Source organism: Leucopleurus acutus, assembly GCF_964270905.1.
Source record: "Leucopleurus acutus genome assembly, chromosome: 3".
NCBI lineage: Eukaryota > Metazoa > Chordata > Mammalia > Artiodactyla > Delphinidae > Leucopleurus > Leucopleurus acutus.
Window position 1 is genome coordinate 118,528,642 of NC_139145.1, and position 17,321 is coordinate 118,545,962.

Consider the following 17,321-nt stretch of genomic DNA (forward strand, 5'->3'; position numbering starts at 1 on the left):
TGTTACAAACAAGCGAGATATTCACAACACACTGGTCTACTGTTGTAAATCATTTCCTCATGCAAATTAAAACCTGCATAAATTTGATCGTGTTGCATTCTTGAATTCATTCATAAACAAAGGAACAATATTCCCAAACTAAATTCCTGAATATTGGCTTATTTTCCATTCTGTTGTGGTTAAGAACAACTGCACATTTATTAGCTCTATGTAGGCTTCATGGTTAATGTCATAATATTCTGGATGGCCTATAGGTCATGTAGTAGCAATGGTAAAGAGGCCTCGGGAGGGAGACACTAGTGCTCCCAGGTTACAGCCTGCCTCAGCATGTTGTCACAGCCCCCAGACGCTCCCAGATTCTTCAGTTCACAGAACTAGCTCTATGTCTCTTTTCTCTTCTTCCATTACCTCATTTTGTTAATCAGCATTTGTATATTTGCAAAATTATAGTATAGCTCCCACCACAAAAATGCTACCTCTGTCACATGGAGTGACAAAAGAGATCCATTAAGAGCACCTGTGCTCTAAGATTTGCGGCATCTCCCCAAACTCTTGACACAATTATTTGCAAGGACTTCAGAATCTTCTAGAAAACAATGCCCCATGCCAACTACAAGCCACTGAAGTGAATGATTCAGGCTGAGCAATTAGATTTTTGTAATTAATTTAGAAAATGGAAGCTCCATCACATAATCAAAATTTAGCTTACAGTCTACTTCTAATCCCATCCATGAATGGATTTATTAGATGTGTAAACATTTTTTATTTTCATTTTATTGGAGTATAGTTGATTTACAATGTTGTGTTAGATTCAGGTGTACAGCAAAGTGATTCAGTTATACATATACTCATTCTTTTTTAGATTTTTTTCTCTTAAAGGTTATCAAAGAATACTGAATAGACATCCCTGTGCTGCACAGTAGGTCCTTGGTGGTAATCTATCTTATATACAGTAGTGTGTGTCTGTTCATCCCAAGTTCCTGATTTATCCCTCCCTCCAATGTTTCCCCTTTGGTAACCATAAGTTTCTTTTCCATATCTGTAAGTCTGTTTCTGCTTTGTAAATATGTTCATTTGTATCATTTCTTAAATTAGGTTCTACATATGAGTGATATCACATGATGCTTGTCTTTCTCTGTTTGACTTACTTCACTTAGTATGATAATCTCTAGGTCCATCCATGTGGCTGCAAATGGTATTATTTCATTCTTTTTTATGGCTGAGTAATAGTCCATTGTATATATATACCACATCTTCTTTATCCATTCCTCTGCTGATGGACATTTAGGTTGCTTCTATGTCTTGGCTATTGTAAATAGTGATGCTATGAACATTCAGGTGTGTGTATCTTTTCGGATTATGGTTTTCTCTGGATATATGTCAGGAGTGGGATTGCTGGATTATGCAGTAACTCTATTTTTAGTTTTTTAAGGAACCTCCATACTGTTCTCCCTAGTGGCTGCACCAATTTACATTCCCACCAACAGTGTAGGACGGTTCCCTTTTCTCCACACCCTCTCCAGCATTTATTGTTTGTGGACTTTTTGGCCATTCTGACTGGTAAGAGATGATACCTCATCGTAGTTTTGATTTGCATTTCTCTGATAATTAGTGATGTTGAGCTTTTTGGACATCTATGTGTCTTCTTTGGAGAAATGTCTATTTAGATCTTCTGCCCATTTTTTGATTAGGTTGTTTGGGGTTTTTTTGACATAGAGGATGTGTAAACTTTAAAAACACATGTCATCTTCTGGTCTTGGACACAATAGAAAGATACAAAGCTACCAAAGATGAAGTGAGGCTCCGGGTCCTCAATGTAACCCTGAACTATCCACAATGACAGAGTCAGAGGAAGTGGTCCTGTCTTGCCCTTTTTAGCTAAAGAAAGTGGGGTCACGGTAGAGCAAAGATAAAGGCAATTCCATTGGGATGGGCTCTTTCCTTAGTTGGCGGTCACTTGACCAAGTAAGAACAAAAATAAACAGAAAGCTGTGACTTCAACATGCACTTAGGTAGCATATGACCGTAAATTAATTACATTGAGTTCCATGGGACAAATGAAACATACCAGTCCATTAAGACACACCATGTAATAACACTGATAATATTTAATATTTATGTAGTAATTTGCCATTTTCATTGTAGTTTCCCACTTATTTTTTACCACATGGTAAGTCAAGGAAACCACTGTATAGGATATAATGACCAATCTGAACCACTCTAAGTAACAAACATTAAAAATGTTGGTATCATCCTCAACATAGAGAACTTTACAGTTGACAAATTATTTCATTTCCATTATCTCTAGATCCTAATAACCAGCCCATTGGCTACATAGTATCTTGGGGTTTGTTTGTTATTCATTGATTCAACAAAAACTTATATTCTTTCAATGAATGTATATGCTGAACACAGTGGGTAAAACAAATAGTTTCAGTCCTCAAATGATTTAGGATGGAGACATACATGAAATAAATGATGACTATATATATAAAATTATAAATTATGATTTATATTATAAATGAATCATAATTTTAATCACAATTACTACTGTAAATTAATCATAATTGTAAAAGGCCATAACATAGAAGGCCTCTCTGATGAAGTGACATTTAAGCAAAAACCTGAAAGATAAGTAGGGGTTAGGCTAGTGTTTCCCAACTTTTCTTCTTCTTACAGCCAGCCCCCCAACCATGGAGCCTTTTAAGACATTTTTCCTGACTCCCTCTCCCCCATGAAATGTGAATACCAAATATATGTGTATATCTGTTTATGTACGATATGTGTATCTGTACTTCATACAGGGGAACTAACGGTAAAATATAAACCAATGCTAGCTCGTGGTTTGGTTAATTTTTCCATAATGCTTGGAAGACTTCAGAGAAACAGACTGAGAGAGAATCTATCAGGTATCCAAACTCACTTTGTGATGTCTTCAAACAGCTTGGAGCATCCACCATGTAAAGCTAAGTCTAATGGCGTGGCACCCTCCTCGTTGGGTAAAGCCAAGGCCTGGACTCCTCCAGGGAGACACAGGAGGAACTGGGAAAGCTTAGCAAGGCCCCATCTCACAGCCAGGTGCAAGAGAGACTCTCTATGTAGAGAAACTGAAAAGAAAAACATGTAATATTAGTTCCTTCATTTAAAAAGTTTGTCTTATATATTTTATCAAAGAGATTGTCAAAGTAAGAATAGTAATAGTAAACATGTCAGAGCTGGAAGGAACTGTCAAAAGCATCTAATCCAGAAACTTCATTTTACAGATGTGGAGAGGTCAAGTGATTTGTGCAAGGTCAGGGAGTGCTGGAGCCAGCTTCGCTCATCACTGGTACAATGTTGTTCTGTGCACTATGGTGCACGTTCGCATCACCTCTCACTCACGTTCAGTGAGGTCATCCATGGAAAACAAGTGCTAGGAGCACACCATCCTTTGGAAACAGATATCGTCAATTTCCAAGGTGTCCTCTAAGGAGATGCTGTTACCCTAGCAGGACAGGCTACTAGAGGCCAAGGATGTCAAGGAGCCTGCATTTCCACTTTTTGTCCTCAGAGGTGCTCCCCTCCGGTCAGCAGCTGGGGCAGAAATGGACTCTGAGCCCATGGTCTCTCTCAAACTTTGTGGAGGTACTCCTACCCATTTATTAGAGCTTTGGGATTATTTCAGGGTTGCCAAAGCCACACACACCAGTGCTCTGCTTCAAAAATTCGGCCTGTGCCTCTTCACATCCCCCTTGATAAGGGGGTTCCTGCTTGGTTTGTGTCTGGGTTTTTGCTGTTGGTGTTTGCCGCTGTGTCTTATTGTTGTTTCCCGACTCTATCTTCTTACAGGCTGAGGGCATCCTGGAAGTTTTTTATTCCTAACACCTAGCATGGTACATGGCAAACTGAAGTCACTCAGTATTTATTGAGTTGAATGGCAACTGACTACTAAAATCTCAATTATTTGTGTATGTTTAAATTGTCTAATTTGTATAGAGTTTGTCCTCCTGTATTTCTCCTACAATGACTCAGTGCCTGGAACACAGCTGGCCCATGATAAATATTACATTGGAAACATGTAAAAGAATACATTTGCTTACATTTGAAAAAGCTAGGCCCATGAACTCCATCGACATCAAGACACACCTTAAAACAAACCTAGTCTTAACAACTGAACATGAAAATCCTAACACTCAAGATCTGTCAGAATAAGTACTCAGTAAGAATCTGAGTTATACGTACCCTCCAGTTACGTAATGTTATTGACTGTTTGTAATCCGAAAGAGACCACAGGATGCTGCATCACACTGGAGTGGAAGGCCCAACAGGGTAGGACCTTATCTGCCTTTTATCCTAGCACAGTGCCTGGCATGTGTATGTGCTCTATAAATATTTGCTTGTTGAATGAATAAATGACCAATGGCCCTTTCCCTGATGACCACCCATGACAGTTAGCTTTTAATACATGGCTACAGCTGCTACTTGGAGCATCTGTCATTCTTAGTTCGACCTCTGATACCTCCTGAGAAAAATCTGTGAACACAAAGTACATACTCCCACACAGCTTGGACATTGAAGACAAAAACTACCTACTTCTCCACCCAGCTTACCGTCTACACTAATATGATTTTGCTATTCCGTCGTCTTCATTAGCATAACTTCACCAGTCCAGGAGACTCTTGCCTAGGCAAAGACTGACTATTCGTCAGAGGAATTTCCTTCAAGGCCCATCAACTCTTTAGCAGGAAGCATTGACAGTTTAAGCTGCAAAACCAATCTTTAACTACTATACCATGATCCTTATCTAAACCTAACCAAAATCCCTTCCCTGACACCCCCTTGCCATCACTCCTCCCCTGCATCCAAAGACCCTCATTAAACCAAACTTCGAGTTCTCAGCAAATCCCAACCTTGCCTTCCCCCTTCAAGATCCTGCTAAGGCTCAGGGCTTCCCTGGTGGCGCAGTGGTTGAGAGTCCGCCTGCCGATGCAGGGGACATGGGTTCGTGCCCCGGTCCGGGAAGATCCCACATGCTGCGGAGCGGCTGGGCCCATGAGCCATGGCCGCTGAGCCTGCGCGTCTGGAGCCTGTGCTCCGCAACGGGAGAGGCCACAACAGTGAGAGGCCCGTGTACTGCAAAAAGAAAAAAAAAAAAAAAAGATTCTGCTAAGGCTCAATGGAGGCAGAGTTCTCCCTTATCAAGGCCGGCAATAAACTCAGCTTTGTCTTACCAGCAGGTTGTGATGATGATGTGTGTGGAGCCAGGATCCAACAAAACTCTATTCTGAAACTATCAGAAGGAAGCACTCCGCAGCACACGGATGCAAAAGAAAACTGCTTAGCTTACATTTTTAGTTGGTTTATACTATTTCTATATCTAGATCAATGAGCTTAAAGCATCGTATTTCAAATATGTAAATGCCACAGACTTCACTGTGTATTTGCTCCATCATCCATCTGTGTGACACAGCACAGACCTCCCCTCAGTAAAATGACATCTGAAATGCCAAAACATCTGAAAACAGACAAAGTAGTGCACCCCACCAGACATCTGTTTAATATACTTGCTATCTGCTAAAGGTTATTAAAGAACTTATCTTTAATTATTTTATCCTTTAAGTCTTTGATCTTTAAACTCACTTAATTAGAAAGTAAGGTTTTTACTCTTAACAGATTCCCAGCAAGGCATGTTTGGTAACATTTACACTCTTTTTCCTCCTTAAGTAATAATCGTGAAGAGACTTGTTAGGATCACGTAACAACACACACACACACACACACACACACACACACACACACACGAGTACACTGCCCAATGTACCAGTCAGCATGAGGCATGAGGTTGTAACCAGCCACATGAGGATGGAATTTCTAAGTCACGGATCTCAGTCTGAACCTAGGGAGAAATGCCCATGGTTATACGAGATACAATTTTTTTCCAAGAAAAATACGACCAAAAGGGAACATCTAAACCAGCGGTCCCCAACCTTTTTGTCACCAGGAACCAGTTTCGTGGAAGACAATTTTTCCACAGACGGGGTAGGGGGAGGATGGTTCAGGGGTAATGCGAGTGATGGGAAGCAATGGGGAGCAGCAGATGAAGCTTCGCTCGCTCGCCCACCGCTCACCTCCTGCTGTGCGGCCCGGTTCCTAAACCTTTTGGGTTCCCTTTTAAAATCATACCACTGATAAAGGCAGTATGGTGTCAACCATTTAAATGGTACTCCCTATAGTGCCTGGAGCAAGACCCTAAATACCCTCCAACCTGGGCTGTAGTTCACTGTCCCCAACCTGATTCCTGCACCAGCAGAGCTTCCCAGGCCTGTTTGCTAGCCCAGCTCTCTGTTCTCTCCTTTCTGGCTCCATCCTCATATCCTGTTCAATGGGAGAGGACAGCAAACATGTGGGACTGAGTGCTCACTGCTGCCCCTCTCCGTCCCTCCAAATCCAGGGAAGAGAAGATCTTCTGATGTTTGAAGAAACAAAAGGCTGCCCAAAATGTGTTATGAAAGAGTTTTATCACTCAGTATAGAAGTTCAGAGCCTAGAATCAGGCAAACAGCTTGAAATAGGAAACATCACGACATATATAAATAATTCTGCTTGCTATAGAGTTTCAGATTCTTAACAGGAGTCAGGAAAACAAGCTGTGGAAAGGGGTTCTACAATTTGGTAGACATGGGGGTGTTTAATTAAAATGAACGGGTTTTTTTTTCACCGAATAAATTTGTCTCTTCCTGTTTATTTGGTACCAGGAGTTATCTGAACTAATGTAACTAAAGCAGAATTACTAATTGCTCTAATGGAAACCATTAAAAGGTGTGACCTGTACCATCCTGGCAGCAAGATCACCCAGACACAAAAAGGAACAGCAGGCTGTGACGTTCAATCAACACACCCATCACGGCATAAAGTGGGGCTCATCTGCCCCCGTGACAGGGAGGGAGGCTCAAAGCCCACGCCTCTCACTCTGCCACACCTCAGTTTCTCTGCCTGGAAAATGAGGCTGTCACGTCAAAGACCCAAGGTCCTAGGAATACTCATCCTTGCCTTGACTCTTTGGGGATCAAAGATCCGTGACATACAGCACAGACCGAGAGCCCTTCCGGAGCACCTGAGGCGCAAGAGCAGGGGTGGCCACTTTGGTTGTTACTGAAGGAGCTGATTTTATGTACTGTTCAGTCCAAACTTGGGACCATTATCACACCTACACAAGGTCTGACTGTGCCTTTAAGGTAGCAGGAAATTCAGGATGGAAGACTGAAAAATAAATTATCAGGGCCTCAGGAACTCACATGCACTGCTAGAGGAAATGTAAATTGACACACCCACTTTGGAAAACATTGTGGTATAATCTAATAAATTTGAAGAAACGAATGTCTTATGGCTGAGCAATTCCACTCCTACATACAAGCCCCAGTGAGGACAATGCTTTGTATGCACCTGGAAGCATGCATAAAAATGTAAAATGGTCAAAAATAGAAGTGATCTTAATCACTTGATTAATCACTTAATCAACAATAGAATAAGTTGCTGTATAATCATACACAAGTATTCTAACAATAAAAACGAATTACAGACCAATTTAGAAGAAACCAAGAAATATAATGTTGAGGGGGAAAAGTCACAAAAGAATACACAGAATATGTTTTAATTAATATGAAGTTTTTAAAAAGTGAAAACAAGCCATATTATATATGAATACATGGGTAGTAAAACTATAAGGAAAAACCAGGTGATGGTTACTCTAAAAGTCAGCATAATAACTCCAAGGGGAAAGAGTTGAATGTGGCTGGGAAAGAATGAGGGGTGTTGGTACTTCTGGGGTCCAATGATGTCTGTATGTTTCTCTCTCTCTTCCCATTCACCCCCACATAGTTGTGTTCAAGACCCTCCTCAGAACAATTAAAATTATAGGGAAGGGCCCAAGCATCAGTCTTTTTTTTTTTTAATATGTATTGATTTACTTATTTGTTTATTTATTTTTGGCTGCTTTGGGCCTTAGTTGCAGCACACAGGATCTTTCGTTGTGGTGCACGGGCTTCTCTCTAGTTGTGGCATGCAGGCTCCAGAGCACGTGGGCTCTGCAGTTGCGGCACGTGGGCCCTCTGGTTGTGGCGCGTGGGCTCAGTAGCCCTGTGGCATGTGGGATCTTAGTTTCCTGACCAGGGATCGAACCCACATCCCCTGCATTGGAAGGCAGATTCTCAACCACTGGACCTCCAGGGAAGTCCGCCCCCCACAAGCATCCATCTTTTCTAAAGATTCCAAAGTGATTCTAAGTAAAAGCCAGGGTTGAGATCTGCTACTTTAAACATCTGGTTAACAAAATCCATATCTATGCCTCCTTTTTATACCACTGTATTCCCAATCATCTCTTAAGATTTTATTAGCTAACAAATTTCACCAACGAATAAGACCAAAAAAACTTTGTGATTTTTACAAGTTATTTTTAATCTACATCACTTGCTGCCAACCCAAGATATGGTCTTAAACATTTAGCAAAATACTAAAACCGTGATGGGGACGATAATCTAGACGCAAATGTTATTTTTAAACGAGTTAATTCAGAAGTCCTTCTACTTTGTAGGGTTTACTAATGTTTCATAACTCCTGAGTAGAGCCACTTAAATGTATTCAACCCTGTAAGCTTATGAACAAAATATATTTTTAATGCATTTTTTTAATGAATTAAAAAAATAAATCCTATCAATTAAAATAAGTTCTTCTCTGGTTTCTGAAGCCACATATATATTCCTAGAGGTCTCGATTTGTGCATCTAAGTCATTGAGCAGACAAACATTGAGTCAAACTACTACCATATGCCAGGCCCCTTGGACACAAAGGGGGAAGCACATGGCCAGCCCACTTTAGTTTGCAATAAAATAAGTATCTTGCCCATGAAATCCTGTCTGGTAAACTACAGCTCTAGGCTTACACAAAGAGTGTGAACAGAAATAAACTATCTGACCTACAAGGAAATTGCTCTACAGGTTAATCAATCTACATCATGCATCATAATTTGAAAGTTTACAGATGTTTATAAAATACAAAAATGATGAGCAGAAAGAGAATGAAAAAAATATCAGCAAAAATTTACATGGAGAGTGGAAGAGAGAATTTGGCATGAGCATCACACACAATCTCTGATATTTTTCAGGACTCTTAACGGGAATGGGAGGAGAAGTTGTATGTTACGGCATCTTCCCTTTGGGTAGCTCTGATCGGGGCTTTGGTGTGTGTATAAACAAATCAGCCTTCCATACGGAAGATCGGAGGTTGGTGAGTCTAGGATAGTAACTGCAAATATAAACACACTCATAGGAAAGATATGGAAACAGGACGTCCCATGGAGCACAATAGCAACGTGGCAGGCATGGTGGGATCATATAGCCAAAAGGCAGACGAGGACTGAAAAAGCATAATGGCAGGTTTTAGCTTCCCGAAGTGTCTGCTCTGCGTCAGACACATTTGAGACACTCAGATTACAGCAACTCCTGACTGAAAATCTGGGAAAACACAACCACACAATCATTCCAGAAAATTCACATTCTGATATACAGTACTGGAATGCACTTCATGGATTCTGTACCTCATATAGGTTGGCTATACTTACCGTGTGGAACTAGTACTAAATCAGCTGAAACACTAAAAAGTCCTTATCAGAATTCAAAGATGGTAATACAATTTCTGGCTTTCACAATCTGGGGACATTTCCAGAGTGACTTATACAACGTGGACAACAACACAAGATATTAAGAAGCCAGACACAACACGGTGTAGTGCAATGGGAGCAGATTAAATAGCTGAAAGATCTGGAGTTGAACACTTACAGGGACGTAGCTTTGGAAAGACCACTGAATTCTCAAGTTTTAAGTTGCTTGATCTGTAAAAGGAAAGGAGGGACTTCCCTGATGGTGCAGTGGTTAAGAATCCACCTGCCAATGCAGGGGACACGGGTTTGAGCCGTGGTCCAGGAAGACCCCACATGCCGCAAAGCAACTAAGCCAGTGCGCCACAACTACTGAGCCTGCGCTCTAGAGCCCATGAGCCACAACTCCTGAGCCCACGTGTCAAAACTGCTGAAGCCAGCACGCCTAGAGCCCGTGCTCCGCAACAAGAAAATTCACCGCAATGAGAAGACCACGCACCGCAACGAAGGGTAGCCCTTGCTCGCCACAACTAGAGAAAGCCCACATGCAGCAACGGAGACCCAACGCAGCCAAAAATAAATAAATAGATAGATAGATAGATAGATAAGTAAATAAATTGAAAAAAAGGAAAGGAGTATCTGCTCAGCCTAGTATCCAAGATTGTCAGCAGGCTATAACAAAAATAACATATGGGACAGGGGTCTCAAAAACTAAGACAGGCTGTATGGGGGGGACTTAACCAGTCATACATATTTGTCTGATTTTTTTAATACAAAAATATAATAAAGAGTCACTACATAGATCTATGTATATCTGCAAGCAGTTTTCCTCTGGTTATAATTTAAAATCATAATTTAAGGGAACTAGTTATGTGATTAAGAGGCAATATAATTGCATCAATGAAAGACACCAGGGCTTCCCTGGTGGCGCAGTGGTTAAGAATCCGCCTGCCAATGTAGGGGACACGGGTTCGAGCCCTGGTCCGGGAAGATCCCACGTGCCGTGGAGCAACTAAGCCCGTGCACCACAACTACTGAGCCTGCGCTCTAGAGCCCGTGAGCCACAACTACTGAGCCCGCGAGCCACAACTACTGAAGCCCGTGCACGTAGAGCCCGTGCTCTGCAACAAGAGAAGCCACCGCGATGAGAAGCCCGCGCACCACAACAAAGAGTAGCCCCTGCTCACCGCAACTAGAGAAAGCCCATGCGCAGCAACGGAGACCCAACGCAGCCAAAAATAAATCGATTTATAAAAAAAAAAAAATGAAAGACACCAGACGTGTCATAAGACAAATGTGCTACAGCCCCATGGCTTGGGCAGCAGGCAGTCATTAGGTGCCATAAGCAGCAATTACGTCATACCAGTTTTTCCAGCCTGTGCAATAGCATTTTCTCATTTGTTAATATTTCTTCAAGGCTCTGATTTACATCTACCATTCATTCATTCAGTAGATATTTGTTGACAGCATACTATGCATTGGGCACTCTTCTGCTCTCCGCTCACACCACAGGTGAGCCTGTGGAATTCCCAGGCACCCTTCCAAGTGACCCTCCAGGAACGCTGTTCTGTTTGGGTGACAAATGAAAATACACTGCAGTCTAATTTTATTGTTGACAAGAAGAAAAAGCATAGACTCATCATATCTTGGAAATGGCTTTTTGAAGTTTGCATCGGGATTCTGAATTCAAGCACAATCAGGAAACAGCCAAGCCCAGATTGAGAAATACTAAACTTTGCAGGTATGAGGTACAACTTTAGTGGGAGATCTTATCCCCTCCTTCAGCACAGGGGCACACTCAGGAAGGGATATTCTGGTGAGAGAAGGAGAAGATAAATGGGATAAACCAAACAGGAAGTCAATAGATAAGACGAAGCCTACCTGGGATAAGCGTGAGGGTGGAAGGTTGGGAAAAGTTAATTAGAAGTCCAGATGGGGCTTCCCTGGTGGTGCAGTGGTTGAGAGTCCACCTGCCAATGCAGGGGGCATGGGTTTGTGCCCCGGTCCGGGAAGATCCCACATGCCGCGGAGCGACTGGGCCCGTGAGCCATGGCCGCTGAGCCTGCGCGTCCGGAGCCTGTGCTCCGCAACGGGAGAGGCCACAGCAGTGAGAGGCCCGCGTACCGCAAAAAAAAAAAAGAAGTCCAGATGGCAGCTGTTACCCATGAAGGAAAATAAACCACAACATGCACCTTTATTTCATACTTGCTAGGTGCCAATGACTACAAGGACTTTATATTTCTTGTTTCCATCTCACATTTATTAAGCAACTTACGTGTGTTATCCCATTTAATCCTGACAGGCACTGAACAAGGCAGGGGCAGAAACTGAGGCTTGGCACAATTATGCAATTGCCCGAGCTCACTCGGATAGTAAATGGAGCATCAGGGACCTGAGCCCAGGCTCTTCTACCTCTAAAACTCAAGTTCCTAACTGTTATGCTTCCAATTAGGCAAAGCTAATCAGATAAAAGAAGACAAACCCAAGAAAAGAAGGGCAGAAAAGATAGAACTTGAATAAATCAACACACTGAGAGTCGGGAAAAGCAAGCAGAAGGCAACTAAGCCTCACCAATCCTCAGGGCTCAGGCCTGCACCCCACTCTCCAGATGTCGGCCTCATCTGTCTCCACATGCACATACACACACACACCCTCATGACAAACCTGCACAATAAAAGCTGCTACAGCTATAGATGCGGGGAAGAGAAAGTAGGCATGTGAGAATCATTATGAACTAAAACCTAGGGTAGAATTACAGAAGATACAGGCTGCTACCTATATAGTCTCATGCTCACATCGAGGACCATATCTGAAAGGATCAAGACAAGGCCTTGGAAAGCTCACTGGGGCCAAGTAAAGGGGGTGCTGCACCAGGACACAGGGCTGGTCATTTCCCTAGGATTATCTCATCACTTCTGGCTCACTGCCCGCCCCCTTTGCCAGGCCTCTCCCACCCATTTTCAACCATCAGCCTTTTAACCTCCAAGCATTTGGTAGTTTTGAAACCAGTATTTTATTTAATTTTTAAATAAAGTAGTACAAGGACAGCTGCCAGCATTCAAATCCTATTGAAGAAATCTACGAAAACAGCAAAAAGTTAAAACTTTTTTACTCGAGTATTAACAGAATCCTCGGCTACAGTCATTTTCAAATTCAATTTTAGTCTCCTGTGTGCAAACCAAAACTGCCCTGTACATTTGAAGGGTTCCCAGAGGAGAACAGCCAGGGATGGAACACTGCCACCCAGAGGTAAATTTCAAAACCTTCCACTTGCTTGAATCTGTTGGGAAGCACATTAGGGATGGGTGTTTGAAAATAAAAGCTTCCATTTACATTTTTTTTTCCTTGAAAATTTTGAGAGAGGGAGAAAATAACCTGAAATAACCTGAAAATAACCTGAATATAACCCTATCCTCTATTTCTCAGTTGTGAGAGTGGATATGTAATTCTCTACTCCAGTCTCAGGGCCATTGGTGCCCTGTAGAAGGCTTAATTTTTAAGGAAAAGTTTAAGCTGCTTTTTCTTCTTTAAAATATAGTGCCTTAAACAGAGAAGGTGCTTAATAAGAGTTGACTGACTTAACTGCAGGATAAGTCCAAATGATTTGACACGGGGAAAAAAGTCCTTTTCCTTAAGAGGCCAATTCTGTGTTAAACTCTTTACTGCCAGAAAAACCTATTCCTTAAAAACGAAAAGCTAAAAAAAGAAACAGAAGATAGAGAAACCAGTTTTAGGTTAAGGATTTTAAAACTTCACAAATGATGCACATTTGTGTGCATGTGTGTGGCTAAGTATTATGAAACAATTTTACCCATTTACCATAGGACCTGTCTTAAAGAACATTCTCTCCACCACTAGCAGTCATCCAGTGGGTTACCTTAGCAACTGAAGGAATATAATACCAGCTTTAAATGTCAGAAAAGAAAGTGTGGAGATGTCTGTCCCACCAGATACTATCAGAAGTGCCAGAAAGCTAGAAAGTAATACTGAGTGTATACACAACTGCTTGAAAAAATGTCAAGATTTCCAAGAAAAACATATATCCCAGACTTAGTCAATACCCATAATGCATTAATTTTAAAACTCCTCCAAAATTGTTTTTAAAACCTAGGAACTTGTATTTTGTAATAAATCTGTCCTTTATGGGTTTCCTACCCACTGGTAGGACATCAGCTGATGTCATCTCAAACTTTCGGTCCAGGACAAAGCTTTGGGGCAGAAAGACAAAGCTGACATTTCACATAGTCTGTGGGACAGTAAGCAAGTCTTCTAATCCAATGTACCATTCCCTGGCTAACAAGACATGGCACACAGGTGGGGACCAGCCAACAGGGCCTTGCTCTATTTCCTTTCGATTTCTAGAGCTGGCAGACTATATTCAAGGATAAAAACAACAGCCAAGCTCCATTTCAAGTGTTAAACAAACCCTGCCTCTTCCTGGTTACAGATCTCTTTCCTCTATTCAAGGAAAGATAAACAGATATTTCCCTCTGTCAAACGTTGCGGGCCCACACATTGCCTTCTCTCATTGCCTAGAAAGAAGGTGATGATTCCCGGTACGTGGCTTGAAGCAAAATGTAGATGTCACAGAAAACTGGCAGTTCCCACTGAGTCTCTCATAATGAACTGTTAATTCTCACTTAATGGCGTTTCCTGCAGATAAGCAATATTACCATTGCTCTTTAAACTCCTTAAGGGAACACTAAACTATTAAGACACATTTAACAGTTGCTGAATAACCCCCATTCTTATAAACTTTCTAAGTCCTTTTGGTCGACTGCATTTCTTTTCCTTTTCCCCCCATTAGTTGTAAAATAGAGAAAAACATTCTCCTTCAAAGGGCATTTATAAAGACCCTACTAATAAAGCACAGCATCATGCTAACCACCCTTCTTCCTAGTAACAGCAGTCCTTATCCATTAAACCTATAGCCCCTGATGAGGTTTCTACTTCTCCTTTAAGTCACTACTCATTACACTGTGACTTGTTACTACAGATACTATTTGGACTTGCCCTTACAACATGTATTCTGCAACCAATGCACCATTTCTCTAATTTCTGGATTCAAGTTTAAATATGTTCTGGTTGCTATAACTCCACTGGTGTTACTTGCAAGGAAAGGAGCATACTCTTGATCTGATATTTGGAATTAATCATTAAAATAATACATTCTCTAAGTTGTTCTCAGTGGGTCCTACCCGTTCCATCCATTGCTTCTCTTTGAGGACAGTTCTCCAACCAACCATACAACCACAGAATGAGAAGCCAGCGCCCAAAATACACTGGCTGTGTACCCAAGACAGCCCTGCAGAAAAGTTGCAAAAGCTCAGTTGGCTTACCCTAAATACTTTTTCCACTTATAAAACCAACTCTAAAGACAGGAATAAAGTTTAACTCTTTAAACTTGATAAAGCAATCTAACAGATATTTTCTTTGCTTTATAAAAAATGTTAATGTATTTGCCCTACAGATTCAATTCATGGTGCCACCTTTCTTAAATGTTCTTACCACAAAAAAGAAATGGTAATTATGTAATGGTAAGGAGTTATTAATGCTATGGTGGTAGTCATTTGCTATATATAAATGCACCAAATCAACACACTGTACACCTTAAACATGCACAAATATGTTAATTATATCTCAATAAAGCTGCAAAACAGGTTGCTATGTTTTTATAATTGGTGTAATTAATGAAGTGTTCTATTTCTTCCACAACAAAGAACTTCTTTCTGCCTATTAAGGAGACCTTTGCACATATGAAGTACTTTTACCTAGAGACCTGCAGAAAAGTCCAAACTCATTTTTCACAACAGTAATTTACTTTGGCAGAAGATGTCTTGAATCTGCAAATTGTTGCTACATATTGGTTTGTAAGTGTAAATATATGCTGTGAGAGAGAGACTTTATATGACTTTTTTTTTAAGTAAAGGGGCTTTTTTTCCTCAAGTCAGAATGCATAATCAAGCCAAGCTCTACCTAATTCCATAGGTTGGGAGAAGAGCTACTATGTTCAGAGGCAAGGCCATCAGTCCTCCGAGATGGCATTTGTAGTCCCTTTGGGATCTTTACTCCAATGGCAGCCTCCCCACTGGTGATGGCAAGTTTGGTGCTTGCCAGCCACATCAGGCTTCTGGACACACAAGTGATTGGAAGTCATTTGATTGAGCAGGAAGGGAAGACTTTAACTCAAGTTATCTGAGCACCAACAGAATAAAAAAAGAGTATATTTTATGCCAGTTAACCTAATTGTCAAAATCATGCCAATCTCTGAGAAAAGAGTTCTGTCCAAAAAACAAACAAGCAAAAAATTCAGAACAAAAAAGTTAATCATGAAATGTTATGGGATAGTACTTAAAGTTTTACTGTACATGTGGGGCAGCTCAGAAGCTTTTATCATAAAAGCTATTTCACAGGAAGAATGGGTTTAATTTTATGAAACAGAAATCCAATTTTATTTATGGCACAAAATTAAATAAAACACAGGATATTTCCTTCCCTAGGAGAGTAACTTGGTTGCATTGTGAGTAATGATGGGTAAGATGCAGGGCCAAGGAAAGGCTCTGCTTTTCTTCATAAGACACAATACTCTGCTCAGATTCTGGCCCTTCCACGGGTTCTCAGGCCTTCCTGATAACTCTCAGTGTTTGAAAAGAAAGGAAAATAAGGGATTTATTATAAAATGCAAGGAAATACAGCAATGCTTCACAGTAAGGTTCCCATCAGACTCTTCCACGACAAAGTCATTACAGAAATCAATTTTACTCATTCTGTAACATCCTCTGTACCCCCCTAAAAAACATAGATAAATACAAAGAATTTTAAATAAATGTGAATAGTAAGGTTTTAAATAGTTTTTGGGCAGGTCTTAGGAGACATAACTACTAGGGAAAAAAACTTCCATTTACGATGCTCCTACCATTAACACATGACGAACTCCAGTGGGCCACATGCCACACTTTATTTCTCACTTTGCTAATGTAATTTATCTGCCTCAAAGACAAGCAACACTAATAAAATATGTATGCTGAAAAAAAGATGCACTGAGCTCGTAAGACATTCTAAACGGCTTAGGTTATAACTCTACCACATTGACGGGGAAGGACCAGGATTGTGACAAAGGAGACTCCTGAACTTCCCTCCTCCCATGGAAATGCCAAATGTACAGCTACACACAGAGCAATTCCCACGGAGAGAAATCCAGTCACTAGCTCAGTGACTCCCACACATAGGACTGGATGAGAAAATACCCATACTCACATGGGTAGGAAAGGCTGAGACATACTCTTGCCATAAACCCCACCCCCAGCTCAGCGCCATACAATCAGGAGGGAACATCCAACTCCCAATCTTTCCCCGAGGAATCAAGGGTTTTCACCATACATGTAGCACCCCAACTTTTAAGGCTCCCACCTGGGATGGGCCCCCAAAACGCCCAGCTCTGAAGGCCAACAGGACTTACACCCATGAATCCCACAGGACTAGAGCAAATAAAGCAACAGCTCTAGATGGGCATATAAGCAGGCACCTAGGCTGTCTCGCCAGGGCTCAGTGTTGACTAAGCAGGCAGAAACACCCATCTCCCAGTCGTTCCCTGGAAGAGATTTGACTTCATACTTTATAAGCTGCTGCCCGAGCGTCCAGCATCTAAGTGGAATGCATCTAGGGGCTGGCTGTCATTCTCCCTGGACCCC

At 41.4% G+C, this 17,321-nt stretch overlaps 1 protein-coding gene across 1 annotated transcript in view; it reads right to left on the bottom strand.

Annotated features, from left to right (window-relative positions):
* Positions 1-17,321, bottom strand: part of ARHGEF28 (Rho guanine nucleotide exchange factor 28) — a 256,291-nt gene that overhangs the window by 163,774 nt on the left and 75,196 nt on the right. The window contains exon 4 of the mRNA XM_082834982.1: positions 2,924-3,107. Within this exon, the coding sequence (XP_082691108.1) occupies positions 2,924-3,107 (184 nt within the window). The remainder of the gene's footprint in view (positions 1-2,923; positions 3,108-17,321) is intronic.